Consider the following 27643-nt stretch of genomic DNA (forward strand, 5'->3'; position numbering starts at 1 on the left):
CAGTAATAGACATCAGTAATATAGACATCAATAAGAATCAGAGGATGAAGTGACACTGTGGCTTAAAGTGGTAGAGCGCTCGCCTGGAGCTGAAGAGCTCAGGGACAGCACCCAGGCCCAGAGTTCAAGCCCCATGACCGACAAAAAAATAAAGAATCAGAGGACGGATTTAGTGCCCCCAATTCAGCACTTAAACTGTAAGAATCGCAGCTGGGTGCCAATGGCTCATACCCTTAATTCTAGACACTCGGAAGGCTGAGATTTGAGAATCTAGGTTCAAAGCCAACCCAGGGAGGAAAGTCCCAAGAGATTCTTACCTTTAACCACAAAAAAAGAGCTAGAAGTAGAACTGTGGCCTAAGTGGCAGAACAATAGCCTTGAGCAAAAGAAGCCCAGGAACATCACTCAGGCCTTGAGTTCAAGACCCAGGATGGGCCCTGCAGGGATAGCAGTGCCAGGTATGGGTGTGTCTTTTTTTTTTTTTTTTTGTCGGTCGTGGGGCTTGAACTTGGCCTGGGCGCTGTCCCTCAGCTCTTCAGCTCAAGGCGAGCGCTCTACCACTTGAGCTACAGTGCCACTTCCGGTTTTCTGGTGGTTTATTGGAGATAGGAGTCTCACGGTCTTTCTTGCCCGGGCTGGCTTTGAACCGCGATCCTCAGATCTCAGCCTCCTGAGTAGCTAGGATTACAGGCGTGAGCCACCAGCGCCCGGCTTCTGTGGCTGTGTCATTTTTAAAAGAGTGTTAACCTCTTGCCAGGCACTGGTGCCTCACACCTTCTAGGAGCTGAGATCTGAGGATCAGGGTGTTCAGAGCCAACTCCTATAGGAAAGTCAGTGAGACCCTTATCTCCAGTTAACCATCAAAAATGCCTTATTAGAGACCCTCCAGTATGGCTTCGCAGTGAGTGCAAAGCCTAGCAGAAGTGTAAGGCCCTGAATTTGAGCCCTGATTTTGTCACAAAAAAGATTTTGAACTCTTAAGAAAATGATGCTTTGTAAGTCATCTTACTAGAGAATGTTCAGTTGAATGTGTATGGAAGTACCAGCCTTCCAAATGGGAAAGTCAGCGTGCACTGAAATGATTATTGTAGCATTATTGAAAATGAGACGAGTGACTGGCCTTAGCTCAATGGTATGGTGCATGATTAGAATCTCCAGTTCAGAAAAGAAAGAAGTAAGTGAATGACAAAAAGAAGAAGTTAAACATACTAATTTTACTGCTTGGGAAGTTGAGGGGGGAGCTCTAGAGACTAGGAGTTTGAGACTAATATGGGTAACATAGCAAGACCTCATGTCAACTTCCCCTTTTCCCAAAGAAAACAAAACGAGCTATACATTTCCTAGAAAATCATCAGAAAAATGGATTAGTTTTAGAGTAACATATCTTTTTTTATTTTTTGGTCCTGTTGATGGGACCCAGGACCCTCATCCATGCTAGCAAGGCATACTACCATTGAGCTCTACTGCCAATCCAACACAACTATTTTGTGTGTTCATAATTTTGTGATTTCATATTTGGGGCTCAACTGACTTCACTGAACTTACTAATGCTGCCATAGTTGACGGTACTTTGTAGGGGCTTGGTGTTCAAGGAGAGCTGGTCATGCATTTCTTTGATTTCTCACTCGCAAGGAAAGTACCTTTTCAGATGACATTGCAATGGGTGAGAGCTCTTTCAGGTCAGGCTAGGCTTGGTCAGAGATGGTCACAGGTGCAGCCTAAATATCACCAGTGGGCAAATAAATTCAGCTGTCTTTAAAAAAATTTTATTTTTGAGATATTGCCTACCATGTGTGAGACCCTAATTTTTAGTGTATTGTGACCATCAGCTAGGTATTCTAGAATCTCTTCCTCACCCTAAAAAGAAACATCTATTAACAGTCACTGTCAGCCTTCCTTCTAGTTCCTGGCTACCATCAAACCACTAATCTGTTTTCTACCTGTGATTTTCCTGTGATTTTATGTATTCTTGACATTTCCTACAGAGTGGGATCATAAATTATGTGGTCTTTTGTGACTTTTTTTCCCCCACTTGGGATACTACATTCAAGATTTGTCTGTCATCAGTATTTTTCTGGGTAAATACTATTCCATTGTTTATCCGTTCATCAGTTGGTGGACAATTTAGATAGTTTCCACTTTTTAATCTGTTTTGACTAATACTGCTACCAGCATTTGTATACAAGATTTCCAGGAATACATATTTTAATTTCTCCTGGATAAAATGTGGTTGTGGTAAATGTGGTAAGTAAAACTAAAATTGTGGTACACAATGTTTTATTTTTAAAAGCTCCTACATATATTTTACTTTGATACTTTTCTTTTTTCAGCGAGTACTGAGCCATCAAGATGACACAGCTTTGCTAAAGGCTTATATTGTTGAGTGGCGGAAATTCTTTACACAATGTGATATTTTACCAAAACCTTTTTGTCAACTAGAGATTACTTTGCTAGGCAAACAGAACAGCAACAAAAAATCGAATATGGAAGATAGCATTGTTCGAAAGGTAAGTCAATTTTCTCCCATAGTTTTTCTAATAATCCTTAGAAGAAATTATTTGAAGGCATTTCAAAGGTTTTTCTTTTCACTTCTTCCTGGGTGTTATTGAACATATTTGTCATTCTTCTGGGGATCTTCAGCTTCAGATTTACCTCCTTCAGTTTTTCTTTTTCCTTTTGACTTTACCTGTTTTGTTTTCAGTATTTTGCTTCATTCCCTATTCCCTCTTTGTATATTTATCTTCCTGTAGATTAAATGACTTTTTTCTATCAAAAATTCTTTTACTATGTTGTCTTCATAAAACTTTGTGTTTAATTATGGCTACAGTGCTGTCAACTTCTTAATCTTTTGTTTCTAGTTTTTTTTTTTTTGGTTGGTCTGGGCTTGGGTGCTGTCTCTGTGCTCTTCACCCAAGGCAAGCGCTCTACTGCTTGAGCCACAGCACCATTTCCAGTTTTCTAGTGGTTTATTGGAGATAAGAGTCTCACGGACTTTTCAACATGGGCTGGCTTTGAACCGTGATCCTCAGATCTCAGCCTCCTGAGTAGCTAGGATTACAGGCGTGAGCCACTGGCGCCCAGCTTTGTTTCTAGTTATTATAAACTCAGTATGCATTTTGTTCATTTTCATAGTTTCTAATTAAAAGTTCATGCCAAAAACTGGTCATGATTCAATAGAAGGAATTCAGCCCTGAATGTGAAGGGGTCCCAGATTTCCTTTTCCACTCTGAATTATTCTTCAACCTTTTGAATATAATCCGATTTCTATGTATAGGTGGTGCTGGAGATTGAACCCAGGTCCTCACACATACTGAGTGCATACTCTATTGCTTACATACTCAGTTATTACTAGAGATTGATAATATAAAGAATGGCCATTTGAATTTTAAATAACTTGCAGTTTGCTGTGGTGGTTGTAGTAACAAATTTAAGCATTACAATAGTGTGATCTGAGCATTGTTGACGCATCCCAGTCTTTTTCTTTTTTGCAAGGTCCTGTGGTTTGAACTCGGGGCTTGGGCACTGTCTCTTGAATTTCTTTTGCTCAGGGCTAGCACTCTACCACTTGAGTCACAGTTCTACTTCCAGCTTTTTGATAATTTATTGGAGATAAGAATTTCATTGGGGGCTGGGAAGGTGGCCCAGTGGTAGAGTGCTTGCCTTGATTCATGAGGCCCGGGGTTCGATTCCTCAGCACCACATAAGCAGAAAAAGCTGGAAGTGGCACTTTGGCTCAAGGGGTAGAGCGCTAGCCTTGAGCTGAAGAGCTGAGGGACAGCGCCCAGGCCCAGAATCAAGCTCCAAAACTGACCAAAACAAAAAAAGAATTTCATTGGTTTTCCTGCCCAGGCTGGCTTTGAACTGCAATCCTCAGATCTCAGTCTCCTGAGTAGTGAGGATTACAGGTGTGAGCCACCAGCACCCAGCAAGAAATGTTCTCTTTACCAGACTTAACTATAACCCTTCTGTATATCACCTTTATAATATCAATTAAAACATTAAAAAAAATAAAGTTACCTGTATCCAAACTCTGAAGATTGAATTACTGGGAAAAATGCAGTAGACTTAGGTATATAGTGATCAGTAGTAACTTGACCCTTGCTGTTATTGCTGCTGTTGTTATTGTATCTGATGTGTGAGACAAAGTTAGGAGCACTGACATGTCCTCACCGGTGTGTGTGTGTGTGTGTGTGTGTATAATTTCTCTCATTTTGATGGACATCTATAAGGGAGATTTGCATTTATCATCATACACTAATTGTACAAGGAGGTTTCATATGGTATTTTTGCAGATATATATGCTGTAGTTTGACCAAGTCCCCTCCCCTCATTGTGTTCCTTCCCTCTCTCATTTCCCTTTTCAAATAGCAATTACTGGTCTGCATTCTGCTATCTTGATGTGTATTTATAACTTACTGCGATCTTACTTTCCTTACCCCTCTGCTAATTCCTTCCCCTAGACAATCCTCATGTTCATGTCCAGTGTTCCCTACAAAGTTTCTGCATTTTTAACATGTCAGTACTGATAAGAATGTGAGGGTATTCTAAACATATCAATATTTCTGAAATTTGACTTCGAACCAAAAAGAAGTAACACTTTCCTTACATGATTGTATTTAATTTTTTTTTCTGGTCCTGGGGCTTGAACTCAAGGCCTGAGCACTGTCCCTGAGCCTTTTTGTGCTCAAGGTGAGCACTCTACAACTTGGGCAAGCCACAGCGCCAATTCTTTTTCTGAGTGTTATTGGAGTCTCATGGGGTCTTTTCTGCCCAAGCTGGCAATCCTCAGATCTCAGCCTCCTGAGTAGCTAGGATTACAGGTGTGAGCTACTGGTACCTGGCTGTATTTAATTTTTACAATACTAGAACTTTGTATCTTACTCTATTTTACACATAAGAAGGCAGGTGAGTAAGTAACAGAACTGAGATTCAGGCTTACCTCAAACTCAGACTTGTATCTGATTCTGAAATTCTTGTTTTTTACCCACATATTACACTATTTTGCTAAAGTAGTCAGATGAAAATTGCAGCATGAGTTTGGTGGTGTTGGTTTTTTTGGTACTAGAATTTGTGTGTGCATATTTGATAATTTGTATACTGATAATTGAAATAATACCCTATTTTCTTATCTTCCTAGCTTATGCTTGACACATGGAATGAATCCATTTTTTCAAATATAAAAAATAGACTTCAAGATAGTGCAATGAAGCTGGTTCATGCTGAACGATTAGGAGAAGCTTTCGATTCTCAGCTGGTTATTGGAGTAAGAGAATCTTATGGTATGTTCTTACACCTACCCCCCTACTGGGGTTTGAACTCAGGGCCTTGTAGTTGCTTGGCTTGATTGATCAGCTGGCACTCTACAGCTTGATCCACACCTCCAGCCCAGCCATTTACTAGTTATTTTGGTGATGGAGCCTCACTGACTTTTCTGCTTGGCCTGGCTTTAAGTTGTAATCCTCTGGATCTCAGCCTCCTGAGTAGCCAGTTACATGTATTAGTATATAAAGTCACATCACATTTCTTGTGCCAAATGCTTTTTTTTTTCCCAAATGCTTTTTTATTGTAAGAATATACAGATGATAATTTTGCTTAAAGAAACCTATAAAAGGGGCTGGGAAGGTGGCTCAGTAGTAGAGCGCTTGCCTTGCATGCATGAGGCCCTGGGTTCGATTCCTCAGCACCCCATAAGCAAAAAGAAAAAAGCCGGAAGTGGTGCTGTGGCTCAAGTGGTAGAGCGCTAGCCTTGTGCTGAAGAGCTGAGGGACAGCGCCCAGGCCCAGAGTTCAGGCCCCACGACCGGACCCCCCCTTCAAGAAAAAAAAAACTATAAAAGTTGATATTCATGTGGTTTGTATTATTTCTGCTAAAAAATTAATTTCAGTAAGCTAAACTTAAAAAATACAAATCAGTCCTTAGCTCATAAAAGGTAACTGGTTTTGTCTTTATGTTTTTGTAAAGTTCCTCACATGTATATGCTTTTTCTTTCTGACCATTATGTTTTCTTTTCTTTTTTTTTTTTTTCCAGACCTGGGGCTTGAACTCAGGGCCTGGGCACTGTCTCTGAGCTTCCATTGCTTGAGCCACAGCACCACTTCTGGCTTTTTCTGTGTATGTGATACTGAGGAATTGAACTTAGGGCTTCATTCATGCTAGGCAAGCACTCTACCACTAAGCCACATTCCCAGCTGATGTTTTCATTTGTTCTTTCAGTCACATAGTGTGCTTTGACTTAGAATGTTCTCCTTGCTCTTTGGTTTCTAATTTGCCCTACTCCTTTTTCCTCATGGAGGTCCTTTCTAATTTACCAACTAGGTTAGAGCCCATCACTTAGAGTTTTCTAGGACCTATGTTTCCCTGACACAGTCCTTTCGTGATAGGACCTTGCTTATACTGGCTCTTTACTGAACCAGAATGCCTGGTACAAAATTATTCTCAATATGCAATATGTGTTTATCGAATTAGTGATTAAGCCTTTTAAGTTTTCATTACTACTGCTCCTAAAACTTACTCATATTATCCTTATTTCATCTGCTACAGTTTAGATGTCTATAAAGTCTATGTCTAAACATGTAAAACTGTTCGTACAGGAATTCTTTGGGGATCATTTAATGCATTTACTGTTCACAGACTGATAGTACTGTTTTATTGTATCTTACTTTGTAGTAGTAGGAATTGAACCCAGCACCACATGCTTGCTAGGGAAGTGCACTACCAGTTGAGCTGCATCCCCAGTCCTTGATTGTTTTCTGTTTGTTTTTCTTTTGTTTTTGTTTGTGTTCTTTTTTTTTGGCCGGTCGTGTGGCCTGAACTCTGGGCCTAGGCGCTATCCCTCAGCTCTTCAGCTCAAGGCTAGCTCTCTACCACTTGAACCACAGCACCCACTTCCGGCTTTTTCTGCTTATGTGATGCTGAAGAATGGAACCCAGGGCCTCATGCATGCAAGGCGAGCACTCTACCACTGAGCCACCTTCCCAGCCCCTTTCTTTTGTTTTTGTTTCTTGATGGTACTGGGTTTGAATTCAGGTCCTCATGCTTGCTAGGAAGGCCATCTTATCCATTGAGCTACTCCATTAGCCCTTTTTTTTCTCTGGCTTTTTGAGGTAGGGTTTTGTTCTATGCCTGAGCCAGCTTTAGCTTAAGTAACTAGTATTACAGACTTGAACTACTGTGCTCAGCTTGGTATTCTTTCTGCTTAACCCTTTCATGCTAGGTCTTCCTAAATTCTGGCTACTTAGTTTGATATTTGAGCGTCTCCACAGCCATTCCTAATTTAGCATGCTACTTTATCTTCTATTAGCTTTATAATCACCTTAGACAACCTACTTATTGTAGTTCGTGTTCTGCTTCTGAATATGTACTTACCTGATTGTGTCTTTGCAAAATACTGTAAGATTCAGTTTAAACCTCATCTGTGAATAGTTTCTTTTTTATTCTCTTTAACAAATATAACACATGAAGATATTTGATCATTTTTAAAAATTCTTTTTTGTGAATAATTTCCTTTCTTTTTGGTCATGGGGTTTGAACTTTGGGCCTGGGCGCTGTCCCCCAGTCCTTCATCTCAAGGCTAGCGCTTTACCACTTGAGCCACAGCACCACTTCTGGCTTTTTCTATTTATGTGGTGCTGAAGAATCAAACCCAGGGCCACATGCATGCAAGGCAAGCACTCTACCACTGAGCCACCTTCCCAGCCCTGTGAATAGTTTCTTAGTAGCCAGTGTCTTTCCTATCCAAAGCTAAAATATTGGTCTATTATAATACTATGTAGTATTATTATATATAACATGTATTGTATAAATAGTATATATTATACTATAGTGTAATATATATATTATGTACATAATATATACATAATATATTATACACATATATGTATAATATATAATATATGTATAATATATTATATACATAATATATATTATACTATATATAGTATTGTTACTTTATTCTTTTGGTGATATTTTTTTCAAGATGATTTTGTTTTACATGTTTATGTGTTTTTGTGAGCATAGTCATCTTACTCATATTGGCTCCTTAAATTTGCTCATTTGTTGTACTCAAAATACTGATTGAGATCATAATGAAAAGTTTTTTTTTTCTTTCTATTTTTCAGTTAACCTTTGTTCTAATCCTGAGGATAAACTTCAGATTTATAGGGATAATTTTGAGAAGGCATATTTGGACTCAACAGAGAGATTTTATAGAACACAAGCACCCTCATATTTACAACAAAATGGTGTACAGAATTATATGAAATATGTAAGTCAGAACGCAATACATTTGACAATTTGAGCTCTTTTCTTGATACTTTTAAAATGATTGCTACCTTGTTTCCGGGCAGGCAGATGCTAAATTAAAAGAAGAAGAAAAACGAGCATTGCGCTATTTAGAAACAAGACGAGAATGTAACTCTGTTGAAGCAGTAAGTCATCTTTTAATTGTATTCCTTTTTATGAGAATTTTTCAAGTAATACAGCACAGGGATGGCAAATACATGACACTTATGACACTATCATCTTTCTCATGTCTGACCCACTTTCCTAATTATAGACCTTCCTCTATGAGCAGAAACACAGTTCTAAAGGTACCTAACTCAGAATATATTGTCCTTCAGAACTGGTATGTAAAATAAAATGTTTTCCATCTCTGCTCTAAATTCTGTTATACTTAATGAATATTTAATTTTTCATCATTTTCATAATCAAAGATAATAACTATGCTAGACATTTTCTTTTACAAAACGAGGAGTTCATTTGGGTGTGCTTAAGGAAGAAATAAGAATCAAGGTATGCTTTTTACTTAGTAGGTATGTATTTAAGCAGGGAAGAAATACAAAAGAGGATTGAAGTGATCTGTACTTGGGAACTGACCTTCTTGGTAGGATGGACCAATTTGTGATGAAGATAGACCTCTACCAATCTCCCTGTTTTCCTTTTTGCCTAGTTAAAAGTTTTCTCAAGAATTTTTCAGTACACAGACATGTGTGCAATGGCTTGTTAATGAATGGTCATTCTTAAAGGAATTATAATCCTAATTCTAAAACAGATTCCCTCCAAATAAGGGTTAACAGGTTTATTTGTTCTTTTTTGCCTTTTTTTTTTTTTTTGGGTCCGGTCGGTCGTGGGGCCTGAGCTCTGGGCCTGGGCGCTGTCCCTCAGCTCTTCAGCTCAAGGCTAGCGCTCTACCACTTGAGCCACAGCGCCACTTCCGGCTTTTTTCATTTTGCTTATGTGGTGCTGAGGAATCGAACCCAGGGCCTCATGCATGCAAGGCAAGCGCTCTACCACTGAGTCACCTTCCCAGCCCCTCTTTTTTGCTTTTATATATATAATTTTTTCTCCTTCCTTTGGGGCTTTTTTTTGGCCATTCTGGGGCTTGAATTCAGGGCTTGGGAACTCTCCCTGAGCTTCTTTTGCTCAAGGCTAGCACTCTACCACTTGAGACACAGCTCTACTTCCAGCTTTTTCTGTTTATGTGGTACTGTGGAATCGAACCCAAGGCTTCATGCATGTTAGGCAAGCACTCTACCACTAAGCCACCTTCCCAGTCCTCCTTTGGGGTTTTTTGTTAAAATTATTACAGTAAACCTACGTTCTATAGCTTTTCCCTTAGGAAGAACTATACATTAGTAAACTAGTGTAGATTATGCACTCACTATCAGCAGTTCTGTAGTCAAGGTAAGCTAAATCTTCTTTTGAACACATTTTTCTGTGGAATAGTATGGTTTCCTTTTGTGATGGTAATAGATTTGTGCTATAAAGTTTGGTATTAGCCTCAACTAACATTTGCTCTATTTCAGCTCATGGAATGCTGTGTAAATGCCCTGGTGACATCATTTAAAGAGACTATCTTAGCAGAATGCCAAGGCATGATCAAACGAAATGAAACTGAAAGTAGGTAAAACATAATGTAAAACATAAAACATTATATATCATAATCTAAGCTGGATGCGGGTGATTCATGCCTGTAATCCTAGCTACTCTGGAGTCTGAGATCTGAGAATTGTTGTTCAAAGCCAGACTGGGCAGGAAAGTCTATAATACTCTTATCTGTAGTTATCTCCAATTAACTTCCAAAAAGTTGATTATGGGGCTGTGACTCTAGTGGTAGAGTGGTAGCCTTAAGCAATAAAAAGCTCAGAGACAGTACGTAGGCCCTGAGTTCAAACCTCTGGACTGACCGAAAACAAATAAAAAGATACTATAATCTTTTAGGAAATTATCTTTGAATCAGATCACTTGATAAAATGTTGTCAGATTGTTCTTTTAAATTTATGTATATTTACTACAGTGAGTTATGTGTGATTAAAGAAAATGATGAAATATTTTAACACCAGAACTACTGCTAAAAAGTTTCCACATTTAAGTCATAAACATTTTCCTCTGTTAAGTATCAGTGAGTGTGTGTGTGTGTGTGTGCGCGCGCGCACACGTGTGCCTGTGTGAGTGTGTGGGTGTGTGTGTGCATGCATGTGTGTAGAATTTCTGCTTTTTTTCTTAAAGGCAGAACTTCCCATTGAAAGTTGTAAACATATAGTTTAGAGTAAAGGTATTTGACTTGCATAGGACCTTGTGGCTACTCTTTTTAGCAAATAATAAAACACTCCATGATAATATATTTTGTCCCTTTTCCTCCCCCAGAATTTAAATGTTTTCCTAATAAAGGTATGTTTTGGAAAGTAGCAGTTATATTAAAAAAAGGAAAAATTTATTAATTTCCCTAATAGTCTGAGAAAATCATTTTTAACATTTTGATGTATTCTCCAGATTATTGTGTCTAACTGCAGGGTCTAGTTTTAATACCTGGTTGCAATTAAAATATACATTTTAGCTTGTAAATTCATAGTCTCTTTAGGAGCAGTTATATAGTTCAAAGCAAATTACTTATTGCTGTAACTGAAATATTTGGATTTTTATATGCCAACCTTAGTAGTTAAGTCTGATCCATGTAAGATTTCCTACAAAAGTATATAGTGATACTAATACTGTGTGGTAATGTTTTGTGATGGTCAATTAAATAATATAATGTGAGAAAGTGTTTTAGAAATGGAAAATCATTTATAGATGCAATTTTATGTTAGCTTTAGTAAAGTTTCTCATATAATTATTGCTCATATTTTTTTAACCTTTTCATGAATATTGCAACTTTATGAAGTATACCAGCCTTGTGGGTAAACTTTTGTATTCTATGTTTGAGACAGGGTCTGGCCACATAGTGTAGGCTAGCCTGTGTTGGCCTGAAACTCAAAATTGTGCTGTCTCAGTCTCCTGAGTGTTGTGACTGTAGGTGTGCACTACCACTCCCCAGTACTTTTTTTTTGCCAGTCTTGGGGCTTGAACTCAAGGCCTGGGCATTGTCCTTGAGCTGCTTTTGCTCAAGGCTAGCACTCTGCTAATTGAGCCACAGCACCACTTTTGGGTTTTTCTGTCTATGTGGTACTGAGAAATCGAACCCAGGGCGTCATGCATGCTAGGTAAGCACTCTACCACTAAGACACATTCCCAGCCCCTGTAATACTTCTTATATTAAAAAATACTGATTTTGCCAGGTGCTGGTGACTCAACTCTGTAATCCTAGCTACTCAGGAGGCTGAGATATGTTGATTGTGGTTCAAAGCCAGCCTGAGCAGGAACATTTGTGAGACTCTTATCTCAGTTAACCACCAGAAAACTGGAAATGGTACTGTGGCTCAAGTGGTAGAGTGCTTTGCCTTGAGCTGAAGGGCTCAGAGGATAGTGCCCAGGCCCAGAGTTTAAGACCCGTGACCAGCAAAAACAACAAAAAACAAAAAATCATTCCATCGGTGTCAGTGGCTCACGCCTGTAATCCTAGCTACTTAGGAGGCTGAGATCTGAGGATCACAGTTCAAAGCTAGCCAGGGCAAGAAAGTCTGTGAGGCTCTTACCTCCAATTAGCCACCAAAATACCAGAAGTGATGTGTGGCTCCAAGTTTTAGAGCACTAGCCTTGAGCAGAAAAGCTCAGGGACAGCACCTAGGCTCTGAGTTCAAGCCCCATGACTAACATCCCCCCCCCCCAAAAGTCCCAAAAAACAACAAAATCCAACTGAGCAGGTTAAGAACTTCTTAACTGTAGTAGCTTCTAAACTAATTGTACCAACAGAAAAGTATTTTTTTTCAAATTAAACCTCATCTGTGAATAGTTTCTTTTTTATTCTCTTTAACAAATATAATACGTGAAGATATTTGATCATTTTTTAAAATTCTTTTTTTTTTAATAGTTTCTTTCTTTCTTTCTTTTTTCTTTTTTTTTTTTTTTTTGGTCATGGGGCCTGAACTCTGGGCCTGGGCACTGTCCCTCAGCTCATCAGCTCAAGGCTAGCTCTCTACCACTTGAGCCATAATGCCACTTCCGCCTGTTTCTGCTTATGTGGTGTTGAGGAATCAAACCCAGGGCCTTGTGCATGCAAGGCAAGCGCTCTACCATTGAGCCAACTTTCCAGCCCCTAGAATAATATTAATATTACAAATCTCCATCTAATGTTTCTTCAAATTCTTACTGCCATAGACATTTTGTGGTATAAATCAGAGAAAATTTATTGCAGTGAGTAAAGTGATGATGTGAGTATGTTCTGTCCTTTCAGAGTTACATTTGATGTTTTCCTTGATGGACAAAGTTCTGAATGGGATAGAGCCAATGTTGAAAGACTTGGAGGAACATATCATTAGTGCTGGCCTGGCAGATATGGTAGCAGCTGCTGAAACTATTACTACTGTAAGTTTTTTTCCTGGTCCTTTTTTTTTTTTTTTTAAATTCTGTCCCTGAGCCTTGTTGCTCAAGGCTAGCACTCTACCACTGGAGCTACAGCTCTACTTCCATCCAGCCTTTTAGTGGTTACCTGGAGGTAATAAGAGGCTCAGGGATTTTTCTTCCCAGGCTGGTTTTGAACTGTGATCCTAAGATCTTAGCCTCCTAAAATTACAGGTGTGAGCCACTGGTGCCCAGCTCTAGGTTATTTTTTTCAAATGAAAGTTTATTTATTTAAAATGGTAATTTAGTCAGCAAAATAAGAATGTTGAAACACCTTTTGATTTTATTTTTAAGAAAATTTTCTCCAGTTTTCAAATTGTAGTTCATTAAAATTATATTTTTTCTTTATTTTTATTACTGTTTTTTTTGTAAAACTAAATTGAATATAAAATACATTTTTTTTCAGGACTCTGAGAAATATGTTGAGCAGTTACTTACATTATTTAATAGATTTAGTAAACTTGTCAAAGAAGCTTTTCAAGATGATCCACGATTTCTCACTGCCAGAGATAAGGTAAAGATTTCTGTATGTTAACATTTTGTCATGTGTAAATTATAATTTACTTTTAACAAGTTTGTATCGTTATGCCATTAAATTACAAACTACAATTGGCAACTTAATTTTTCCTGAGTGGACATCTACTGTTTTCATTATTTGGTTTGGCATATGTATTTGTAAGCATTGGAGGTAGCCTCCTCGAATAGAATTTAGCTAGAAAGTTGTTCTTCATTTTTTCAAAAATGTTCTCCTATTTCTGAATATTACCAACAATTGGGTTCATAACTCTTTTTTAAGACGTAGCTCAAAGTATATTTCCCTGAAACTTACATTCTGCCTCCTACCACACCTCCTCCCCAGCCAAGTTGATTTCTCTACTCTTTCCTATCAACTCCTGGGCTCCCATGAGAATTGATTCCAAATTTCTATTTGCTTTGCCAGGAAGCTTGTGCAAAATACATTATTTGTTTATATCCTCAGTAAATAGGATGAAGATAACTAAACATCAAGTTGTCCTTTTTGTTTAGCTTTTTGTTTCTCCTTCTCACTTTTTTTTTTTATTGATCAGTTATGGTGCTTGGACTCTGGGCCTGGGCGCTGTGCTTCAGCTCTTCAGTTCAAGGCAAGTGCTCTATCACTTGAGCCACTTCTAGTTTTCTGGTGGTGTATTGGAGATAAGAGTCTTATGGACTTTCCTGCCCGGGTTGGCTTTGAACCACCATCCTCAGACCTCAGCCTCCTGAGTAGCTAGGATTACTCAAGTAACTTTTTTTTTTTTTTTTTTTGCCAGTTCTGGGGCTTGAACTCAGGGCCTGGGCACTGCTCCTGAGCTGCTTTTGCTCAAGGCTAATAGTCTAGCTCTACCACTTGAGCCACAATGCCACTTCCAGCATTTTTAGTTTACGTGGTACTGAGGAATTAAACCCAGAGCCACATGCATGCAAGGCAAGCACTCTACCACCCTCTCAGCCCCTCAAGTAATTTTTTGTGTGTGTATGTATTGGTCCTGGCGCTTGAACTCAGGGCTTGGATGCTGTCCCTGAGCTTCTTTTGCTCAAGACTATCACTCTACCACTTGAGCCATAGTTCTGTTTCTGGCTTTTGTGATGTTTAATTTTGGTGTAAGAATCTCACAGTCTTTCCTTCCCTGGGCTGGCTTGGAACCATGAACCTCAGACCTCAGACTCCTAAATAGCTATGATTATAGGCATGAGCCATTGATGAGCCTGACTTTAGTTAAACTCTTTTACATCCCAGGATTTTTGCTTTTGACTTTAAAAGTACAATTACTTTTCCATCAGACTTTTTCCTTAATTCTTTTTTGTGCATTTAATTATATAAGTAGGGAAATAATGGAATATGGAAGTGGTGGGATGATTTGAAGTCAAATTGAGTGGTCTGCTGAGGCTTCTGAAGGGACATTTGACCAAGTCAGTAGAGAAAGTCACATGGCTATTTGAGGGAGGAGTGTCATCCAGATGCAGAAAAATCCCTGTCCTTTTCCTGGAATAGCAGAAGAGGTCACTGTGGCTAGAATATTGAGAAGCCAGCTCAGGAACCATGCTAATGAATTGGTTTTACTCTTAGTTGGATGGGAAGCTATTGGAATATTTTAAACAGTAGTAGGAATTGACTTTCATTTTAATTATACTATTGTAAAAAATAAAAAAAGGCTGAAGGAAGCTGGTGATGCAGACCAATAATCCTAGACTTTAGAGTCAGAGGCAAGAGGATTGCTAGTTCCAAGCTAGCTTGGGCTACACAGCAAGAAATTGTCTTTAAAGAAAAGAACAATAAGAGCCGGGCTCCGGTGGCTCACGCCTGTAATCCTAGATCTCCGTTCAAAGCCAGCCCGGGCAGGAAAGACTGTGAGACTCCTATCTCCAATAAACCACTAGAAAACCGGAAGTGGCGCTGTAGCTCAAGTGGTAGAGCACTCGCCTTGAGCTGAAGAGCTGAGGGACAGCGCCCAGGCCCAGAGTTCAAGCCCCACGACCGACAAAAAAAAAAAAAAAAAGAACAAGAAGTTGATGTTAGGGAAATGAACCCTAAGATATGTATTCAAATGTTTTTTTCTTTCATGCGATTGTTTCTGACACATTTATAAGATTATTTCTTTGTTGCTTTGTATGTCCCTTCCCCACAATATAATCCCTGCTTTCACTGTATTTGATGTAGGTATAATTTGTGGAGGGGAAGGGAAAAAACAAATGGTTTAAATAGGGATACAGGTGGACCCATTGCAACAATGAGGTGTATAAGTCATTATGTTGAAAACGAACTTTACAACTTTGTTGGAGGGGGAGGGAGGGGAGGAGGAGGATTGGGTGGGGGGCAGGGGGGAGGATGGGAAGGGATGGGAAGGGGAAACAAAGGAGGAGGCTACAATGCTTGATAAAAAAATGTACTCATTATCTTACCCATGTAATTGTAACCCCTCTGTACAGTATTTTCACAATTAAAAAAAAAAAGAAAGAAACAGAACTGGAGGGAGTCGAGAAAAGCAAGAAAACAGAGTAAGAATGCATTTAAATTAGTAAAGTAATTACTGACTTCTCTCAGAGTGATGGTTCGTGGAAGAGGTTGTCAGAAGTGTTTTCTTTTTGGAACCACAATCCTCAGATCTCCGCTTTTTCTCTCACTTTTTTTTGTCGGTTGTGGGGCTTGAACTCTGGGCCTGGGCTCTGTCCCTCAACTCTTTAGCTCAAGGCTAGTGTTCTACCACTTGAGCCACAGCGCCACTTCCGGTTTTGTGAGTGGTTTATTGGAGATGAGAGTCTCGAATACTTTCCTTCCCGGGCTGGCTTTGAACCGCTATCTTCAGATCTCAGCTTCCTGAATAGCTAGGATGACAGACGTGGGCCACCCGTGCCTGCTCACTTTTTTGTTGTTGTTGTTGGTTGTAGGGCCTGAACTCTGGGCTTGAGCGCTATCCCTCAGCTCTTCAGCTCAAGGCTAGCGCTCTACCACTTGAAACACAGCACCACTTCTGGCCTTTTCTGCTTATGTGGTACTGAGGAATTGAACCCAGGGCCTCGTGCATGCAAGGCAAGCACTCTACCACTGAGCCACCTTCTCAGCCCCTCACTTTTTTATTTTTTATATGGTTTACTTGGGAAATTCAGGTAACACAGTTTGTGAAGGTGGGGGAGGAAGAAAATTAAAGGAGAAGATTGTAGGTAATACCAGTTGTAGTATTATTTCAACAGTGAGTTTTAATCTGCAAAGAAATTTTTTAAATCTGTTCAAAGTTTCTCCAACTCAAGCCAGGCTCTGGTGGCTCATGCCTATAATCTTAGCAACTCAGGCAGCTGAGATCTGAGAATTGTTTGAAGCTGGCCCTTGTAGGAAAAAAACCTGGGAGATTTCTTACCTCCAATTAATAATCTTAGCAACTCAGGCAGCTGAGATCTGAGAATTGTTTGAAGCTGGCCCTTGTAGGAAAAAACCTGGGAGATTTCTTACCTCCAATTAATTTCCAAATAAAGCCAGAAGTGGGAGCTGTATCTCATATGAGCAAAAAAGCTCAGAGACAGTGCTCAGACCCTGGACTGGCATCAAAAAATAAAAAAACCAGGTGCTTTTGCTTATAATCCTGTAATCTTAGCTACTCAGGAAGCTGAGATCTGAGGATTGAGGTTCAAAGCCAGGCTGGGCATGAAAGTCTATTAGACTCTTAATCTTCAACCACCAGAAAACTGGAAGTTGCACTGTGACTCAAGTGGTAGAGCATTCGCCTTGAGCTGAAGAGCTGAGGAACAGTGCCTAGGCCCGGAGTTCCAAGCTCCACAACTGACCGTCCCCCTTTTCCGCCCAAAAAATTCCCTACCCAGGAATTGTTCATTCCTGGACATTTTTAGTGGAGTGCATAGGCAGTAACAGATTTCCATAATTTTACATTCCAGTCTGGATACTGACAGAAGTCTACAGATTTGGAAGAGGCTTGGCAACATTTGTTAAATTAGTCCTGTAGTTTGGCAATTGAAAGATGTTTTGGCTGACCCCTTTCCCCAGCTCATAAATTCTGTCTTTGTCATTCCTGAACTTATAATGGTTGCCATGCCACTGCCATCTTTCTCAGGTTCTCAAAATTAATGTCCTGGTATTTTGGTTTTTTTTCCTAGTTGCATATTTAGATATGAACCATGACATGATAAGATATATGTACATGTGCATACATAGAACTAAAAGGTTACTCTAAAGGAAATTATTTTAGAATTACTTAGGGAAGGAAGAAAAAGAAAAGGAGACAACATGCAAGACTTGAAGTCTGTTTCATATGTGTACTGTGCTGGTTAAGACTTGGAGAAACAAGCTTTGGAGAGAGAGCTGCAGAGAAATCACAAACTTAGTTTTGAGCAGATTGACTTTGAAATGTGTGTTGTTCATCCAAGTGGTAATGTAGAGTGTGAGTTTGAGAGAATGGTGCTTTTGCATATAGATGTTTTTAAAAGCACTGACGTTGCTTGTGATTACCAATCATATGTGAAGATGAAGAAGAGAAAACAGCTGGGCACTGGTGGCTCACACCTGTAATCCTAGCTACTCAGGCGGCTGAGATCTGAGGATCGCAGTTCAAAGCCAGCCCGGGCAGGAAAGTTCCTGAGACTCTTTTTGTTTTTGTTTTTGGTCGGTTGTAGGGCTTGAACTCTGGGCTTGGGTGCTGTCCCTGCGCTCTTCCGATTAAGCCACAGTGCCACTTACGGTTTTCTAGTGGTTTATTGGATAAGAGTCTCACGGACTTTCCTGCTCAGGCTGGCTTAGAGCGGTGACCCTCAGATCTCAGCCTCCTGAGTAGCTAGGATTGCAGGCATGAGTCACCGGTGCCCAGCTTCCTGAGCTTCTTTTGCTCAAGGCTAGTTTACCACTTGAGCCACAGTGCCACTTTCACATTTTTCTGCTTATGTGGTGCTGAGGAATTGAACCCAGGGCTTCATGCATACTAGGCAAGCAAGCTACCACTAAGCCACATTCCCAGCCCTAGCCTAAGGTATTGTTATGTTTAGTTCTTTCAAAAATGAAGGAGTGGGCTGGGAAGGTGGCTCAGTGGTAGAGCGATTGCCTTGCATTCATGAGGCCGTGGGTTCCAATCTTCAGCACCAGATAAGCAGAAGAAAAATAAAAGCCGGAAGTGGTGCTGTGGCTCAAGTGGTAGAGTGCTAGCTTTAAGCTGAAGAGCTGAGGGACAACACCCAGGCCCAGAATTCAGGCCCCACGACCCGACCCCCAAAAAAAGAAGAAGAAATGATTTCTTCCTTCAGTAAAACAGGAAGCCATAGCTTTTTTTTTGGATCATGTGTCTTGAACTCTGGGTATTGTCCCTCAGCTCTTCAGCTCAAGCCTAGTGCTCTACCACTTGAGCCACAGCACCACTTTGGGTTTTCTGGTGGTTTATTGGAGATAACAGTCTCATGGGCTTTTCTGCCCAGGCTGGCTTTGAACCATGATCCTCAGATCTCAGCCTCCTGAGTAGCTAGGATTACAGGTATGAGCCATCGGCCCCGAGCATTTTTTTTGGGGGGGGGGACGGTGGGGGTGTACCTAGGGAATATTGGAAATTTGAAGAAAAAGTTGTTTAGGAGAATAGGAAACTGCACAAGAGAAAATGGGTGTGGGTGTCAGGCAGCAGGAAGTCCCTTACTTGAGATTAGTGATGGTTAACATGGCAAAGAATATGCATTATAGTATGTTAGACGGCTTGAAAAAGGCTTCTGTTAGGCCAGATGTATCATTGAAAATACACACTGGCAGACAGGTGCCGGTGGCTCAAAAAGAAACTAGAAGCTGAGTACCAGTGTCTTAAGCCTGTAATCCTAGCTACTCAGAAGGCTGAAATCTAAAGAATCACAGTTTGAAGCCAGCTCAGGCAGAAAAGTCTGAGAGACTCCCATCTCAAAAACATCCCATTAGAAAGCAGGGCTAGAGGGCATGGCCCAAGTAAGAGTCAGCAGAGCAAGCCAAGTAAAGTCCAAAGTCCTGAGTTAAAACTCTAGTATTGACACATAAGGGTGCAGAGGAGGCTTAGTAATAAAGTACATGCTTTGGACATACATAAAGTACATACATTGGACATCAAGTCAATCCCTAGTACCATGTGAAAGGTAAACAACAAACACAACCACTTGATTCATATTTTTATGTAGTTTTGAAAGTCTTAACAACTTGTCAGCATATTTTAAGTATTTAAGTATAGCAATTATATTCCATTTCAAATTATTTTTTACAGGCTTATAAAGCAGTTGTTAATGATGCTACCATATTTAAACTTGAACTACCATTGAAGCAGAAAGGGTAAGTATTGTAAAACCATACATTAAAAATAACTGTGGGGGTCTGTAGTACTTGTTACTGGGTCTGCAAGGTTCTCTATTTCCCTGTAAGGTTTGGTTCTTTGTTTTATTTTGTGAGACAGATTCTTGTGACATATCTTAGGCTGATCTCAAACATTTTTTTTTTTTTTGGGTCCGTTGTGGGACCTGAACTCTGGGCCTGGGCGCTTTCCCTCATCTCTTCAGCTCAAGGCTAGCGCTCTACCACTTGAGCCACAGCGCAACTTCCAGCTTTTCTTTTTCTTCTGCTTATGTGGTGCTGAGGAATCAAAAGCAGGGCCTCATGCACGCAAGGCAAGCGCTCTACCACTGAGCCACCTTCCCAGCCCAATCCCAAACTTTTGATCTTGTTTCTTCCTCCTGACTACTAAGATCAAGTGTGTGCGACCATTCCTGGCTAGATTTTTTTTTAAAAACTAGGACTTGAACTCTGGGCCTGAGTTCTAGCTGCTCAGGAGGCTGAGATTTGAGGATCGTGGTTCAAAACCATCCCGAGTAGGAACATCCATGAGACTCTTATCTCCAGTTAATCACCAAAAGCTTGGTGGAAATGGAGCTGTGGCTCAAATTTTAGAGTGCTAGCCTTCAGCACAAAAGCTCAGGGATAGTGTCCAGGCCCTGAGTTCAACCCCCAGGATTGGCACACACAAAAAAAGTTACATACTCTAGACATTGTACTCATGTAAGTATCAGCCTTAATTACTATTTGTCATAAGAGCTTTTTAAATGATTCAATAAAAGTAAGGAGTTTGTGAAAAATTGGGTTTAGAAAAGCAATATTTGCTAACATCAATTTTCATCAACTTTTTTTTTCTAGAGTGGGATTGAAAACTCAACCTGAATCAAAATGCCCTGAGTTACTTGCCAATTACTGTGACATGTTGCTGAGAAAAACACCATTAAGCAAAAAACTAACCTCTGAAGAAATTGAAGCAAAGCTCAAAGAAGTGGTACATAGTTTTTTTAATATATATAAAAAAAATTTTTTTTAAGACCAGAGAAAGATTTAGGACTTGTAGTGGTAAGGAGAGCACAGCAGTTATTTTCAAAGCAATTCCCTGCAACACAGGCAAACATGAAGATTTTCTGTATCTGTTTTGTGGGTTTTTCTTAGTGCCAGTCCTGGGGCTTGAATTCAGCCTGGATGCTGTCCCTGAGCTTCTTGTGCTCAAGGCTGGTGGTCTACTGCTTGAGCCACAGTGCTTTTTCTGAGTAGTTTATTGGAGATAAGAGTCTCGCAGAATTTCCTGCCCAGGCTGGCTTCTAACTGTGATCCTCACATCTCATCCTCCTGAGTAGGATTACAGGCATGAGTCAGTGGTACCTAGCTTGTGTTTCAGATTTTCTAATTGTCTTACTTTGAGCATTTTGCTTTTTAGACATTCCGTAATATCAGAAAAGTTTTTAAGCAATTGTTATTATGAACTTTGCTGCTGCTGTAGCTCTACAGGGTATTTATTTTGTCTATGGGGGGGGATGGGGTAGGGTGGGCTTGAACTCTGGGCCTGGTGCTGTTCATGATCTCAAGGTGAGAGCTCTACTCTACCACTTGAGCCACAGTGCCACTTCCAGTTTTCAGGTTGTTAATTGGAGATAAAAGTCTCATGGACTTTCCTGCTTGGGCTGGCTTTGAACCGTGATCCTCATTCTCAGTCTCCTGAGTAGCTAGGATTACAGGCGTGAGCCACTGACACCCATCAAAAGGTATTTATTTTTTCTAACAAAGAAATTTTATTCTATAGTTGTCTGAAAGGAAAATAATCTAGTCTTTCCCTCCTCTCAGTTTTTGGTGATGGTATAGACCTTATACTTGGTAGATGAGCACTGTACCACTGAGCTGCATGCCATCCATTAGTTTTTTGAAATGGGGTCTTTCTTGTGGTTGTTCTTTTTTTTCCTCTCTATTTTTATTTGTGATGGGAGGCTTGATCTTGGGGCCAAGGTGCTGTCCCTAAACTTTTACTCAAATCTAGCACTCTACCACTTTGAGCCATAGCTCTACTGGGACTTTTCTGCTCACACTGGCTTTAAATTGTGATCCTCAGATCACAGCCTTTTGAATAACTAGGATTATAGGCTACCAGCACCTGGCAACTTTGTTGTTTTGTAACTCAGGCTAACCTTGAACTTAGTATGTTACTCATACTGGCCTTAAACTAGACATTATTCTGCCTCCACTTTCTGCACCCATCTCTTTATTCTTTTAGGTTATTAAGTTTTAGCTCCTGTTAAAGGATAAAAGGGGAAAAAGACTCCATAGGTTTGGAGTGGTAATTTGAGAAATTAGAAGTTTTCCACGAAGATTTTCACTCCTTTTTGTAAGAGTCCCCAAGATAGGGACTCTTAGATAGTAGATAGTTGTTAGTTCCTTGCCTATATTTATTTTTTTGGACTCTTCCTAAGTTAGTAAAGTCTAAGAATGCAAAGAGGAAAAATAATTAAATGAGATAGAACAAATATAGGCAGAAAAGGCCCAAGGGGGGGAAAAAAGAAAGGGAAGCTAAGGCTGAGAATGTGGCTTAGTGGTGGAGTGCTTGTCTAGCAAGCATGAAGTCCTGGGTTCAATTCCTCAGTACACCTAAACAGAAAAAGCCAGAAGTGGTGCTATGGTTCAAGTGGTAGAATACTAGCCATGAGCAAAAGAAGCTAGGGGACAGTGCCCAGGTCCTGAGTTCAAGCCTCAGGACTGGCAAAAAAAAGGGTATGTGTGAAGCTAATAAGTAGAAAATTGGGGGGGAAAACTGTTGATTTTTATGTAAACTATTGTCACATTTATGTAAAATATGGAAAACTGATGTAGTTATTTGATTATAATCTCAACTAACTTGGAAGTGTGCACCAGGGCTGGTTATATTTCCAAGGTGACTAATTTACTTGCCTCTTATGTAAAATTTTTGCATTTTGATAAGTAGGAGAGATAGACATGTCTAAATGAGGGAGATGGTTCATAACATGTAAGAATTGGAAGTAACTTTGTTTTCTTTACAGCTTTTGGTACTTAAGTATGTGCAGAACAAAGACGTTTTTATGAGGTATCACAAAGCTCATTTGACACGACGTCTTATATTAGACATCTCTGCTGATAGTGAAATTGAAGAAAATATGGTAGAGTGGCTAAGAGTAAGTAAACTATTTTTATTTGTTTATTTATTTTTATTTTTTATTTTTTGTCGGTTGTGAAGCTTGAAGTCTGGGCCTGGGCGCTGTCCCTGCGCTCTTCAGCTCAGGGTGAGCGCTCTACCGCTTGAGCCACAGCACCACTTCCAGTTTTCTGGTGGTTTATTGGAGATAGGAGTCTCATGGAGTTTCCTACCCGGGCTGGCTTTGAATTGCAATCCTCAGATCTCAGCCTCCTGAGCAGCTAGGATTACAGGTGTGAGCCAGCTTATTTTTTAATATTTAGTGTTCTTACATAGCACATGGTGCCCGGCTTATTTTTTAATAGGCTTATTTTTTAATATTTAGTGTTCTTACATAGCACATGATTTGTATGTCTGCATGAGTAATATAGTTTGGTGTTACTGTTAATGTCAAAGAAGTAGGAATCATTTTATAAGAACACAGCATCAAGTATATAAAATTATATCCATTAAAGTTCTTTTTTTTTTTTTTTTTGGGGTCCGTTCGTGGGGCCTGAACTCTGGGCCTGGGCGCTGTCCCTTAGCTCTTCAGCTCAAGGCTAGCACTCTACCACTTGAGCCATAGCACCACTTCCGGCTTTTTTTCTTTTTGCTTATGTGGTGCTGGGGAATCGAACCCAGGGCCTCTTGCATGCAAGGCAAGCGCTCTACCACTGAGCCACCTTCCCAGCCCAAGTTCATTTTCTTAATACATTCTAATTCTGCACTTGTTTCTGATTTGTTTTTATTGTTTGACTACTAGTTGTACTCTTTGATTTAAACTGACTTTATTAAGTAGGCTTAAAGACAAATTGTTCATTTGTCCTTAATTTTCATTTGCAGAAAGGTTCTTTACATAGTAGCTACCTAAGGTAGTCAATGTTAATTATAACTAAACACCCATATAAGAATATTTTAACATTTGTTCCTTTCAGTTCATTTAATAATGGTATTTGAATTTTATTAAAATGAATGTTCTTTGTATACAGAGAACAATTTTAAACTTTGAGTACTCATGCTTTGGCACGGGTCATAAAAACTACTGTGCTAACTGGAACTGCTCAGGAGGAACAATAATGATTTAAAAAAAATCAATACTGTTTGCAATTTCTTTTGTCTTTTGTTTCTTTCTCTTCTTGTTTATTCCCCGTAGTCCCTATTTCTGATTTTGGTACCCTTTGTATATATGTTTATCTGACTTGTGGAGGGAAGGGGAATCACAGAAATGGTAGGACAAAGTGTGAGCCAGTGCAGCTGAGATGCTCACTAGACACTATGTTGGAAATGAACTTTATAACTTGCTGGGGAGGGGAGTGGGTTGAGAGGGAAAGTAGGAGAGAACAAGAGGGATTAACACTGTTTGAAAAGAAATCTACTAACTACCTTATGTAACTATAACCCCTTTGTGTATCACCTTCACAATAAAAAAATTCTTTTTTTAAATTGAAAGTTTCACTCAAAAGTTACTGTACCAGAGCTGGGTACTGGTGGCTCATTTCTGTAATTTTAGCTACTCAGGAAGCTGAGATTTTAGGAATGAGAAAGCCAGACTGACAGGAAAGACCAGAGAGAGAGAGAGAGAGAGAGTGTGTGTGTGTGTGTGTGCGCGCGCGCACGCGCACGTGTCAGTTCTAGGACAGTGTTCATAGTATCAATATTCCAACCTTAGTCTGCTGTCTTCTTCTATACCTCCATTTTATATTTTATTGTATTGGTACTTCCAACATTACCACCTTTTTTTTTTTTTGGTGCCAATACTGGGCCTTGAACTCAGGGCTTGGGACTTTGGTCCTGAGCTCTTTTGCTTGAGACTAGTGCTCTGTCACTTGAACCACAGCTTGAATTGGAACTAAGAGTCTCAAGGACTTTTCCTGCCCAGGCTGGCTTTGAACCATAATCCTCAGATCTCAGCCTCCTGAGTAACTAGGATTACAGGTGTAAGCCTTCATTGACTGGCTAGTGCCACTTTTTATTTGAGTAAAGTTTTGTGTTTGGGTAACGGATTGAGATGTGCTTCTGGGTTTTTGTTGTCTTCTGTTTGTTTGTTTTATTCCAGTACTGATGCTTAGACTCAGTGCCTTGCACAAGGCAAATGCTGTACTACTGTGCTATTCTTCCAGTCTGTGGTTACGTTTTTTCATAAAATGTGGATTGAGGTGCTAAGAGTGAAGTTTATTCTTTATGCAGGCATATTTATCAATCTAGTAGCATCTGAAGTTGAGGGGAGTTGTTAGTAATGAATATTAACTATATTGTAGTAACTGATGTCATACATGTTGCTACTGTGCAAATCAAGAACTGCCTGTACCAACCTACTTAGTTTCTAAGAATCAAATTTAATAGGTATTTGACTATAATAAACATTCTTAGAAACATCCCTCTGGATAAGAAATTTGTATCAATAAGCATCTAAGACAGTTTGTTAACACTTTTTACACTTTGTCTTTGTAGTATAACCAATTACATGTTATTTCTTTCCGTGTTTGGTTTTTGTAGGAAGTTGGTATGCCAGCAGATTATGTAAACAAGCTTGCTAGAATGTTTCAGGACATAAAGGTATCTGAAGATCTGAACCAGGCTTTTAAGGAAATGCACAAAAATAATAAATTGGCTTTACCAGGTATTATTTTATTATTACACATAAAGTATTTTCAAACTTTTTCTGAAAGAATGTCTTTTCTATTTACTAAGAATAGATGTGCCTGGTGCTGGTGGCTGAAACCTGTAATCCTAGCTACTCAGGAGGCTGAGATCTGAGGATTACAGTTCAAAGCCAACCTAAGCACGAACATCTCTGAGGCTCTTATCTCCAGTTAACTACCAGAAAACCAGAAGTGGCATGTGGTTCAAGTGGCAGAGCACTAGCCTTGAGCTGAAGAGCTGAGGGCCAGTGCCCAGGCCCAGAGTTGAAGGTCCATGACCAATAAAATAAATATATTAGATGTGAGGCCTGGTGTTGGTGGCTCACATGTGTAATCCTAGCTACACAAGGAGCTGAGATCTGAGGATCCCAGTTCTAAGCCAGCCCAGGGAGGAAAATCTTATTGTCATTAAACTACGAAAAAAGCTGGGAGTGGAGTTGTGGCTCAAGTGGCAGAGTGATAGCCTTGAACATAAAAAGCTCAGGGACAGGGTCCAGGCCCTCAGTTCAAGTCCTAGGACTGGCACAATAAAGCAGCACCAGAAGGAAAATAAATGTTAGCAGTAATAGATCCAAGGATGGAATGAAGTCCATATTCCTTAGAGATAGCTGTCAAGGCCTAGTGGTAGATTTGGAAATCTTACTTAGAAACAAGGATACTTTTAACAAAACCTTCTGTCTTATTTGTTTTTCACTGAAAATCTCTACTATTTATTTTGAATTGTATCCATTATCGGGATTATTTATATTTTACACTTTCTGATTTCTTACCTTTAGCTGACTCAGTTAATATCAAGATTCTGAATGCTGGTGCCTGGTCAAGAAGTTCTGAGAAAGTCTTTGTCTCACTTCCTACTGAACTGGAAGATTTGATTCCTGAAGTAGAAGAATTTTACAAAAAAAATCATAGTGGTAGGAAATTACACTGGCATCATCTCATGTCAAATGGAATTGTAAGTAGATGGTGTGTTGGGTAAAAGTAGAAAGACTTAAAAAATGGGCACCAGTACAGAATAGATTTTTTTTTTCCGTTTCCACATAGAAAGTGTAATGGATTTATCCATGAAATTGGTTGGGATGTAGTCTTCGGACTGCACCATTATGCCTACTGTATTCCACAGCCCTTGTGTATAGAATTCAGTTTGATTCCCACTGTGTGTCTTCCTGTGCACAGGAAGGGAATGGAGAAGATGGATTTCCCCTTAAGAACATGTTGTGAATATTTTCCCATTTCTCATTGTAGCACATTAGAGCGAATGCAATCATGTGGGCACATTTTACTATAGGGAAGGCCAGGAGATGAGTCTCCTAAAATGAGGCCTGCTAAAATTTCTGTTCCTATGTGAGACAGGAAGAATAGACAAAGTGTAGTATTTTTCACATGCAACATGTGTAACATTTTATTAACTAGTTGGTAATCATCATAAAGAGATTTTGTACTAACTAAAGTCTGTTTTCTGTAGATAACATTTAAGAATGAAGTAGGTCAATATGACTTGGAGGTGACCACGTTTCAGTTGGCTGTGTTGTTTGCATGGAACCAAAGACCTAGAGAGAAAATCAGCTTTGAAAATCTAAAACTTGCAACTGAACTCCCAGATGCTGAACTTAGAAGGACTTTATGGGTTTGTTTTAAATTATGTGTCATTGCATGCATATCTATCTATCTATCTATCTATCTATCCATCCATCCATCCATCCATCCATCCATCTTGCAGTTATTTGTCTTTAGGTGTCAAATCCAATGCCGCCTTTTTTTTTTTTTCTGTCAGTCTTGGGGGCTTGAACTCGGTCTGGGCATTGTCCCCAAGCTTCTTTTGCTCAAGAACCAGCACTCTACCACTTGAGCCACAGCGTCACTTCTGCTTTTTTCTGTGTATATGGTATTGAGGAATCGAGCCCGGGGCTTTATGCATATGAGGCAAGCACTATACCACTAAGCCACATTTCCATCTCAAATCCAGTGCTTTCTATATACTGTTCACACTGTTCCACCGAGCTATATACCCAACCCCTGACATTTGTGAATTTATGACATTAGAGCGAATGCAATCATAACCAAGAAAAATACTAAATGAGGTTTTCTTTTTTGCTTTGTTTTTGGGTCCAGTTGTGGCCTGAACTCTGGGCCTGGGCGCTGTCCCTCAGCTCTTCAGCTCAAGGCTAGCGCTCTACCACTAGATCCACAGCGCCACTTCCAGCTTTTTTCTTTTTGCTTATGTGGTGCTGAGGAATCGAACCCAGGGCCTCGGGCATGCAAGGCAAGCGCTCTACCACTGAG

At 39.8% G+C, this 27643-nt stretch overlaps 1 protein-coding gene across 1 annotated transcript in view; it reads left to right on the forward strand.

Annotated features, from left to right (window-relative positions):
- Cul5 (cullin 5) overlaps nucleotides 1-27643 on the forward strand; it is a 52613-nt gene that overhangs the window by 18084 nt on the left and 6886 nt on the right. Inside the window, exons 4-16 of the mRNA XM_013009748.1 lie at nucleotides 2331-2507; nucleotides 5138-5279; nucleotides 8118-8263; nucleotides 8346-8426; nucleotides 9804-9897; nucleotides 12608-12738; nucleotides 13181-13288; nucleotides 19500-19564; nucleotides 20420-20552; nucleotides 22591-22722; nucleotides 25218-25341; nucleotides 26140-26315; nucleotides 26826-27094. Of these exons, the coding sequence (XP_012865202.1) occupies nucleotides 2331-2507; nucleotides 5138-5279; nucleotides 8118-8263; nucleotides 8346-8426; nucleotides 9804-9897; nucleotides 12608-12738; nucleotides 13181-13288; nucleotides 19500-19564; nucleotides 20420-20552; nucleotides 22591-22722; nucleotides 25218-25341; nucleotides 26140-26315; nucleotides 26826-27094 (1778 nt within the window). The remainder of the gene's footprint in view (nucleotides 1-2330; nucleotides 2508-5137; nucleotides 5280-8117; nucleotides 8264-8345; nucleotides 8427-9803; nucleotides 9898-12607; nucleotides 12739-13180; nucleotides 13289-19499; nucleotides 19565-20419; nucleotides 20553-22590; nucleotides 22723-25217; nucleotides 25342-26139; nucleotides 26316-26825; nucleotides 27095-27643) is intronic.

This window comes from Dipodomys ordii, unplaced genomic scaffold, assembly GCF_000151885.1.
Source record: "Dipodomys ordii isolate 6190 unplaced genomic scaffold, Dord_2.0 Scaffold10, whole genome shotgun sequence".
Classification (NCBI taxonomy): domain Eukaryota; kingdom Metazoa; phylum Chordata; class Mammalia; order Rodentia; family Heteromyidae; genus Dipodomys; species Dipodomys ordii.